The sequence below is a fragment of the Mytilus edulis genome, chromosome 12 (assembly GCF_963676685.1).
Source record: "Mytilus edulis chromosome 12, xbMytEdul2.2, whole genome shotgun sequence".
Lineage (NCBI taxonomy): Eukaryota > Metazoa > Mollusca > Bivalvia > Mytilida > Mytilidae > Mytilus > Mytilus edulis.
The window spans coordinates 2,939,200-2,950,472 of NC_092355.1; the positions used below are offsets into that span (position 1 = coordinate 2,939,200).

At 32.8% G+C, this 11,273-nt stretch overlaps 1 protein-coding gene across 1 annotated transcript; it reads left to right on the forward strand.

The window, feature by feature from the left end:
- The first annotated feature begins 9,078 nt into the window (after positions 1-9,078).
- Positions 9,079-10,875, forward strand: LOC139499330 (uncharacterized). The gene has a single exon (XM_071288000.1). It carries the CDS (start codon positions 9,079-9,081, stop codon positions 10,873-10,875), a length of 1,797 nt encoding a protein of 598 aa, XP_071144101.1.
- The last annotated feature ends 398 nt before the right edge of the window (positions 10,876-11,273 follow it).

The following is an 11,273-nucleotide window of genomic DNA, read 5'->3' on the forward strand; positions in this document are numbered from 1 at the left end:
GAAGAACATTTTATTGATTGTTTCATGTGGTTTCCTGGAACATTTTAATTACAGTAAAAGTGAATAAAGGTTTTGAAAGATGATTCATAAAGATAGGTGTCCGTTAAGTCCATTGGTATCAGTGTTTTATACTGTTAATCAGGATTTTAATCTGTTTGTCTTGATACAAACGATAAGAGATATCATCTGAACAAGTGCTTTACAATCGGTTAACCAGGAAGTTTTTTCTCATGTCATTAACTTCTTTAAATGACGCATGTGATATAGAGGTATAGGACTGCACCCATCTGTAACTCATTACAGAAAACAAACACGAATACATAATGCAAAGACCAACACATAATATACACACCCGACTCAGTACAGGCCTCAACGCAGTAAATTATGAAAATGACGTCACATACGATGGTGAAAAGGCATTAAAAATGACGTCACATATGAAAAACTATATCTCAAAAGTAAGATAGAATTAGGATTGATTAAAGATTATAATAGAACTAAATACTGATATTGCATTTAAACACAATGCATATTGCAATACTTATTAATAGCAATTAACTATAATATATATATATATATATATATATATATATATATATATATGTCCAGTTTGTTATGAATCCAACTTCAAACGTAAATTATCGTACAGATTACGTTGACCAAAATTAAATCTAATAAATGACGGCGGTGATTAATTTTTCTTTCCATAACACATAAATATAATAGAAAAGACGTCAACACATTTGACAAAATCCGATGAGAATTACAAATATAACATTAAACATTTAAACTAAATACATGAATTTGGGATAGACAAGTACCGTAACACGTCTTATAGTAATGCGAATTCACACTCAGCAAAACAGTCACAATCGGGAATAAGTCACGTTTGGTTATTAAAAGATTAGACGACATAATGACAAACCACAATCTAACATGTGGTAAAAATGTCCTTAGCTAGTTTGGTTAAAGACACATCGTATGGATCCACCAATTCGTGATGGTGTCCATAAAATTTACGGAGTGTCAATTTTAATCTGTCCTCCTCATAACTTTGTTGGAGTAGTTTCTGCGTACGGAGCACACTCCTGTATATGAAGTCCGTATAGTGTGAACAAGCACGTGAATAACGTATCAATTGTGATATGTAAACACCATACGAAGGGGAAGATGGTATGTTACTGCTGAGAAATGGGAAATTGATAATTGGGAAGTTGAAATCGTCCCGTTTGTCAAAGATTTTCGTGTGAAGTCGTCCATCTACGTCAATATTGAGGAAAAGATCAAGGTATGAAGCAGTCCTTCTAGTATCAGTAGTATCCTTAATTTCAAGTTTACTGGGATATATGAGATGTAAGTATTGGCTGAAGTATGGGTTATTCAATGATAGAACATCATCAATATATCGGAAAGTAAAATTAAAGAATTTCGCAAGGTGCTTTTTCTTTTTGTCTTTAAGAAGGTTCTGAATTAATTCTGCTTCATACGAGTACAAAAACAAATCAGCCAGCAGGGGTGCACAATTAGTACCCATTGGAATACCGATTGTCTGTTGAAATATAAATCCTCCAAACTCAACAAATATATTGTCGATCAAAAAGTCCAGCATTTTGATAATATCATCTTCAGTATATTTTCTGGAAGATTCAGTGTGATTCTTCACAAAATATGAATTATTGTAACCCAAAACAAGAAATTTGTATCTACGATTCCCATTTTTATAGAAAAAGCTCTGTTTTATGAGATGATGAAGTCGATCTTTCAACTGAGCATGGGGAATAGTAGTATATAGCGTAGAAAAATCAAAAGTTTTTATGTTGCTGCAAAATTGCAAAGATTGTGATCGAAAGTTAAGCAGTAGATCCTTGGAATTTTTGAGAATCCACATCTGGTTAACACCACTGGTAGAATATTTCTCCTCGCAATATTTTTGAAGCCCATATTTAACTGTAGAAAGAATAGTAGTCAGTACTTTAGAAAGATGTTTAGTCGAACATTTTGAAGAACCAGCTATGTATCGTTCTTTATATGGAGTTTTGTGTAATTTAGGTATCCAGTATAATGAGGGCAAATTTTCTTCGTTTTCTTTGATGTTGATACCAAAAGAAAGAAGGACAGATTATGATTTTGTAAAATTTCGTCCTTGGTAAATGATGTTAAAGAATATGTAGGATTACCAGTAGTTTTATCAATTCCAAGCTCTGTAGTGAGACATTGCAATAATGTTTTTTACATATGAAGACAATATTATTGGAGGCTTTATCTGCTGGAACAACGACATATTTGTCATGCAAAGAGGATATAGCATCCACAACCTCCGGATTCTTGAAATGGTTAGAAACTCTAGTACTCATATTACATCGTAGTTTATGTATGCGCCTCTGAATGCATGACCGAATAGCCTTGATCCATTCAGACAAAGTGTCCAGTTCTGGTTCGTCTGGTTCGCGCTTTACCCATTTTCTTGCATAGTCTTTAACTGCATCCATCAGTAACTTGAAATTCTTTTTCCAGTTGATGGGCTGGGAGATTTTATATTTTGGTCCCTTGGCTAACAACTCTCTTAGTTGTTCATTGGTAACGATGCCAAGGTCACCAGTAATAATATGACCAGCTGGACTGTAATTGTATTGTGATGATGCACATGAGCAATCCGGAGGCTTGGATTTTGTATCTTTGAGGTTAAAAGCCTCTAAAACTCTCTTGTGGTTGAAAATCTTGGATGCAATAGACTTGGTGTAAGTATAAGAAATAATAGGTATAGCTTTATTTTTGAAGTAATCAGGTATAATTTTTTGTACAGATTTTTGATGGAAAATATTGCTAATATTTACAGCATCTAAACATTTATTGGCGAATTCTATAAAAGTGAAATAGTGAAAAACAATTTACAATTAGCAGCCAGTATTGTTCAACTTTTTCCAAAGAAGATAATAAATATGGATGATGAGTTATTTTTTCAAACCTTAAAATTGAAATCAAACAGACATAGTAAAATCCATTTGCACGAGGTCTTATATCTATGCTGTCCATTCGTTTGATGTGTTTTGTCATATGATGTTTCCATTTGATTAAGGACTTTCCGCTGTGAATTCTTCTCGGTGTTATTTTTTTTTTGTGATTTTTTATTTTATATTTATGTTCATGTTTATATCGTGTTGTGTTACCGTCAGTTGTTTAAACTGTCAATTCCATAGTTAATTAGTTGGCGTCTAGATTAAAATACATGCGAAACGAAGCTACAACACATGCCCTGTAAATTTGTTTAATTTGGACAAATTATAATTTGGATAACTGTTTTACAATGTTGTAAATCAAGTATAAGAATTTTAGTCAAATTTGTGATCAGTTAGAGTCCCTGTAATACTGCACATAATGTTTAACTGTCTCTGCATACTGTCCAGTTGTCAGTCTATATTGATTAATGCCGCTTAAAGAATAAACAGTTTTTTTAATAAAGGATCAGTTGTTTTTAGTGTTGGAGTATGTTTATAAATTATAAAAGAGGGACGAAAGATATCAAAGGGACAGTCAAACTTATAAATCTTAAATAAACTGACAACGCCATGGCTAAAAATGAAAAAGACAAACAGACAAACAATAGTACACATGACACATCATAGAAAACTAAAGAATAAAAAACACTAACCCGTCCAAAAGCTAGGGGTGATATCAGGTGCTCCGGAGGGGTAATCAAATCCTGCTCCACAACTGTATTCATTAAAGTAAAGAACTAAGTTTATTCAATAGACTTTTTCAATAAATACTTTGTATGAAATTCACCCTCGGAATATCTAGATTTAAGCACAATGAATACTCACAAGGCTTAAATGAAGACAACTAAATCTGAGTTCACTACATGTAAAACATTATAAATCGCTCGATGAAAGCAAGCCCTAAATTAACAATGATACACGACGTGAAACATAGAACAGGGCTGTTAAACTTCGAATACATTTCTCTTTTTTTGTTTCAGCTTCTACAATGACTGCCTCAATTAATTCATGCTACATGTATATTGGGATTAGTAAGAAACCATAGTGTAGCTATAATTCAAGGATTTTTTTTTTCTTTCAATTTTAACATTTTTATTTTCGGGGCCCTTTAATAATTTACTTACTCGGTATTTCTTTTTCTCATTATTGGAGGCCTCACGATGACCTATAGTTGTTTACATTGTACGTTATGTAGTGACTCTTGGAGAGTTAATTCATTGACAATCATATAACATATGTATTGATTGTAAAAATTGCATCTTAATTTCACTGATGACAAACATTTAGCTGTAATACGTATTAGCAATAAACCGGTTTATAAGTTCAACTCTCTAAAAATATAATAAGTGAAGTATAGCATAACAAAAAAAACGGAAACTAAGATAAAAATTAAATCATATTATGTATGAGCACGGGGAAAGTCGAAACATCGCAAAATAAACTAAACATAATTGTAAGACTTATTTCACTTCATTTTATTTCCCTACTGTGAAGTGCAGCTAGTAATAAACACTTGATCATTCAATCTATTTGTTAAAGTATGAACCAATGAAAAGTTTTCCACGACAAGTATTGTAAATTTCCAGCAGGAAGTTTTTCTTCTTTCGTTTTCTTCCTTCTACGACTTCACCTTTCAACAAGTACAGCGTAATATCATAGAAGTGGTATAGTGGTCAGGGGTTTCAACTGTAAATGTGTTTCCATTGAACGAAAGGTAAGGTTTCTCTCATTCCAGGGGGTGGGGGATTCTTGTACGACTTCACAATCCTACATCTACAGCGTTCAATCATAGAAGTGGTGTAGTTGTCAGGGTAACAACTGCAAATGTCTATCCTACATCTACAGTGTTAAATCATAGAAGTAGTGTGGTGGATAGGGGTTATTACTGTAAAAATACGTTAATAGTTATCAAAGGTACCAGGATTATAATTTAATACGCCAGACGTGCGATTCGTCTACATAAGACTCATCAGTGACGATCATATCAAAATATTTATAAAACCAAACAAGTACAAAGTTGAAGAGCATTGAGGATCTAAAATTCCAAAAGGTTGTGCCAAATACAGCTAAAGTAGTATATTCCTGGGATAAGAAAATCCTTAGTTTTTCGAAATATAATCAAATTTGTGAAAACAGGAAATTTACAAAAATAACCACATTATTGATTTTCATGTCAACACCGAAGTGTTGACCACTGGGCTGGTGACACCCTTTGAGACGAAACGTCCACCAGTAGTGGCATTGACCCAGTGGTGCAAATAGTTATTAAAGGTACCAGGATTATGATTTAATACGCCAGACGCGCATGTCGTCTACATAAGACTCATCAGTGACGCTCATATGATGAGTTATCACAATAGTACTTTCATTCTTTTTTAACTCGTATTTCACTTTGAATTATGAATACGACCTTTTACTATTAGTTTCATATGCTGATATTCCACATTGCACTATTGTTATTTCTCCTTTATTGGTTTGGACATAAACAAAATTTAATACAAAGTGTGTCTCTATTACATGTGTATATTTACATCAAGCTTATCAGGTACAATCGATAACATATAAAGCAATATTTTGACTGTTTGATGTGGTTTTCTGGCAATGCATGTATACAAATAAGAATAGAGTGGAGATTAAAACAGATGATTCATAAAGAGATGTTTCGGTTAAGTCCATTGATATAAGTGTTTATCAGGATTTCAATGTGTTTGTTTTAACAAAAACAATAGAACATATCATATGAACAAGTTCTTTACAATAAAACTCAACTCCTCAAACGACGATATAAATATTTCAAGTGATATTGAGGTAGAAAGACACAAATATTTATTCAGGACTCCCATGAATGTTTTCCTTTTAATTGTTTTACATTTGTATTTTCGGGGCCTTATCCAATTTAATAACGGGATATCTTGGCTTATTTTTAAAGGCCGTACGGTTACCTATTTTGAAAATGTTCAATGTCATGTGGTATCAGGTGGAGAATTATCTCATTAACTATCATAATACAAACTTGTATGTTTCTGAAAAATATTGAGAAACTGTTTAGTCCAATCTTCTTTTTTTTTATCTTCATGCGTTTTCCCTCGATTGGTTACATGAAAAGTATTATGCTGTGTTTCGTTTCTGTATCAAACCCGTGTATATCTACACCCCGAATAAAATAACATCATCCTATGAACACAATGACAGTTTAAAACATCGCAAAAGAAACTAATCATAGTTGTAACTCGTTTTTCACTTAATGTTTTTTCCTTACTGTACAGTTGAACTAGTTTTAAACACTTATGATAAGTATCCTTCTATATATTTAAGAAATTATAAGCCACTGAAAGTTTCTTTAGGATAAAGAATTGTAAATTTCAAGCAGGAAGTTTTTCTTTGTTTTCGTCTTCCTGTAACTGCATCGTTAAACCATAGAATTAGTGTTAGGCAGGGACTATTTTATCACGTTAAAGCTTACTGTCATTAACAAATAAAATATGGATAATTCAGTGTAACTTCAAGTCTCAATCACAACTCAAATATAACAATTAACAATGATTAAGACGAATATAACGTTGTATATCTCCAGTGGTAAATCTTTTTTTTTAAATGTTTAATAAAAACACATCAAGTCTACATCCAAACTAATCATCAGTAATAGTATCACACGTGTTTGCCCTTTCATTTGGTACACTGTTTGTTATGTGTGTACAACGTTAAGATAACCAGCAACTGCAGTTTACTTACCAGTATAATGCCAGGAAAATCAGCCACATCAGTTGGATTAGCAGCATAACGCATTCTTAGGCTGGTATTATCTCAACAATCCACAATGTTAAGAGGAACAAAGTTTGAAAAGTCTAATCTTAATTCACTAGGATTGTCAATTGTAATGTGGCCGATCGTTGGTTCTATTCGGACTCCGAAAGTTCTGTGGTTCTTTCTGGTTCCGTCAGCTTTGCGGTGGTTCTTTCTAGGCCCTCCAGCGTCCTATGTCAATAAAACCTAAACCTCATGAAAAACAAAAAGTACTGAAATTGATGTTAAAAAACAAGAAATAAATAAATCAAACAACAATATTTATATCGACTCTTTTATTTAGTAAAACCATGGTTTATCAAACCCGGGAATTACTTTGTCCGTTTTTTCGAGTTTTGCACACTTGTTGGCATCGATGAAAACACGGTCTTATTAAACGCAGCAGTAGTATACCGCTCTCCAAAATTCATAAATCGATGGAGAAAAAAACAGATCCGCGTTACAAACTAAAACTGAGAGAAAACGTATCAAATATAAAAAAAAACTATGACACAACAGAGACACAACACCGAAACGTAGCACACAGAGAAACGAACTTTCATGTAACAATGGCCATTTTCCTGACTTGGCACAAGGCATTTAATGAAAGAGTTAAATTAATTCACGATGAAAAATATCTAACAGGGCTGTCACATCTCGAATACACTGCTCTTATAAAATAATGTTAGTTTATGATTTCAACTTTGATAATTTCTTTTTTTAGATTCATCATGGACCAGGCAAATGACGACAAAAAGCATATGATTGGAATAAGAAAATTTACATACTGGAAGACATATGGGGTTAAACGTTTTCCTTACCGTGGAAAACGGAAATACATGCCATTGGTTTACCAGTCTGATGATGGAGGAATCGTAATCTCAAATGATGTTTTCGGATTGACAATCAGACAGTTTGAACGAATGTATAAAGATTGTTTAGATAGGAGAAAAACACACGAAAGCTGGATTATGAATCTTAGATATCCTGACAAAGCTTCAAATGAATATCTGGAATACTTAGAAAAGTGTACAGACTGCAATAAAGGTAATTTCTTTTTTTTAATTTCTGTCACAAAATAGAGAGTTGGATTTGCGTCTTAAATTTTGATGTAGAACAAATATAGCAATAACCTTGAAAACATGTGTTAATCCAGAACCATAAGTCATAGACAAACAGTGTCAGTACCATATAATTCAGGCGTTGTCTTTTGTCTTTGTATATCATCATATTTATTTATTGTTTGTTTGTTTATTTTTCCATACAAGCAATCGATTGTTTCGCTTAACATTATTACGACAAAGCCATCAAACGCTTGCTCATTGTAATATTTTCTGTTCATTTGATGAGTCATACTGCGATCTATAGCTACAAAACATCAACCCCAATTAATCAATGGTGGATAGTTGTCTAATTTATAAGTATACAACATCTTCTTTTAATTTGACAACGCCATGACCTGTTTTTCTTTTTTCTGTTGTTTTGTATAGATTGGACTGTTGGTTTTCTTGTTTGAATGGTTTAACCCTTATATGTGCTGGGGTCCTTTACAGGTTCCTGCTCGATGTAAGCCAAGGCTCCGTGTTGAAGACCGTACTTTGAACTATAATAGTTTACTTTTACAAATTGTGACTTGAATTAAGAGTTATCTCATTGGCACTTATCTAGAAAACTAATCTGAAAAACAATTTTGACTTGGAAGGAAACTCAAAACGAGATTTTCGTCTATATAATACCTCTCCTAGGTAGTATTTGGATCAAAACAGTTGCTCCACATTATACATTGTACTGCTTTAAACATGTTTATTGAATGATGCAAATAGTACATATTTTTTGTGTAGAATAGCTTCCATTTCAAATAACACTCACATTGTATCACAGTGATTTTTTCTCTAAACTACCGAATGACATTTCTTCATCTTCATGTTAAGTAATAGGCCGATGATACACCAAGGTCGAAAATTCCAACAATACAGTTTTGTTCGATTGGATGTAAGATGCTATTTTTGCCATTATGTAACGTATCTAGGGGTATGTTTTTATATATATTACGAACGTCATTATACGATTTAATTATGGAGAAGTATATCTATATATCTTTTTATTTTATTTTATAGAGTATCTGTCTTGGACTGAAAATGATTCTACAGAAAACCACTTGGTAAAACATTTGATAAGAACAATAGGTACTGAAATAGACATACGTAAAAGACAACTTTTGTGTATCTTACATGATAAAATATGGAATGCAAATGATGAAAATTTAACACAAATTTCAAGTGGGAGTTTAGCAGAAGGAATGGATTTACCCGGAAGTGACATGGATGTGATGTTTGTCGATGATGGAGTCAACGTAATACAGATTAAAAGAAATATCAAACATCCGGTACAACGTACTGAAGTATTTATGGAGACAGATACTGATCATCCTGGATTTACTAGACTCAGATTGGTAGCAGGAGGAAAACGAGCAAATAATTTTGTATCTAATGAATGTATTGTCAATACACAAACAGGTCAATATTTATCAACTACCAAATTTGTAAATCATATAAAGCAAAAAAACCAGCAGAATACTTTTTCTACACACGGTCCCTGCTTATCACCTACAAATCAAACTATTGATATTGCATCCTGCCTTAAAAGTAAATATTTGCCATATCAGGCCATGCCCTGGATATTGCGTTATCGACGGCAATGGCCCCCTAATGCAATAATTGACAGGATAATAAATTACGGTTGTTTATTAGTACCTATAGGACCCAGGATTATGGCAAATTGTAATTTATTATGGAGAATATCTTTCTCAGTGGCAGAAAAACAACTTGTACATTCGTTTAATTTTACTCAAGTCTTGTGTTATGGTCTTCTTAAATTAACATTAAAGCGTATCGTAAACACAAACGACGATGTCAAAGATTTGTTGTGTTCTTACTTTTTGAAGACGGCTTTATTCTGGGTCTCAGAGGAAGTTGATATAGACTCATTTCAAATACCTAAATTGTTTATTTGTTTTTCTCTCTGCATTAATAAGCTAATATCATGGGTAAACAACTGTTACTGTCCGAACTATTTCATACCTGAACACAACATGTTCTTAGGAAAGATCAATAAATATAACAATAACTCACTACTCTGTGTACTCAGTACTATAAAATATAGTGGTATCAGTGGATTGATGCAGAATTTATTTCATTCTTATCCTTGTAAAAAAAGCTGTTATCCACCATATAGTGAAACCAGCGAACAATCAATACTAATGTTAGACTTCCTGATTTACAGAATTTCTCATAGGTTGACGAATGGTTCGGGAATGTGTGGCAGAATGGGTCAAATCTTACAAAAAAAATATAAATTACTAAAAGATATTGAATCTATACAAAATTCTGAATCGTTTTCATTTGTTATCGGTGTTTGTAAGTTTCATTATGCTACCATCAGTCAACAAGCTGCACAACTATTACCATCAGCAAATACAAATTATAACATACGCACAAGTTACCATAGACATTTACATGACGGTTTACAGAGGGATGCTGTGACAGGTTGGTTGTTATACGCGTCGTTTTATTATGTAACAGAACAGTACAATGGAACACTCAGACTTACAGAACACATTCTATCAATATTACCCGACATGGTGAAATTAGGTCAAGACTACTACAGTGAACCAGATATAGATAATTACAGACATCGTGTACATTCATCAATGTCATTGAATGCAAAGATGACAAAAGCTGTTGTTGATGAAGTAATGTACGTACGGCACTCATCACTAATACCAAAAGAACTAGAGCTGGAGGTAGAAGACGAATATTTCATGGTGTCACCTATTATAATGGCTCACTGTCTAAGATTTCTATGCTATCATCATATTGGTGATATTTTCAACAGACAACAGGAATTACGTCAATTATTTTTACCACGTTACATGCCAATTAATATGCTTTCTTATACATATACACTTTATGGAGTATGTTGTGAAATATTCGGCGCTAAGGACGCAGCTTTTCATTGTTATGATGACGCTTTGCAATGTGCTAATTTTATATGTACCTCTGCAGAAAAAAGGAAGTCAAGACTTTTACACATCTAAACCAAAGTTGTATGGCTGCAATTTTAATGTCTTATTGAACCTAACTATTACCTTTTAGGCCAAACTTAATATAAGTGTTATATAACTGCACTATGGAATGGATGTTAGTCTTTTATAATTAAAATTTTATCACGGTACAATAATGTATTGATACAATGTCGATAAATTATAATATGAAGGTTTTCATGCTGCAAAAAAATTGTAACAAAATCTCTTAAAAACAAAAGACAGAATAATTTCAGGAAATGTTTTCATTCACTAATTTTGTGTGTAAACAAAACCTGATATGTACCTGATATGTAAGTGTTTTATGCGGCAAATAAAGTGTATATGTCGTGTACAAATTTCATAGTTCTAACCTGTACAAAAGTACCGCGTACATATATATGACATGAAGA

Bases quoted from the DNA above. Each gene is read 5' to 3' on its own strand.
- LOC139499330 (XM_071288000.1), top strand. From the start codon at position 9,079: ATGGATTTACCCGGAAGTGACATGGATGTGATGTTTGTCGATGATGGA.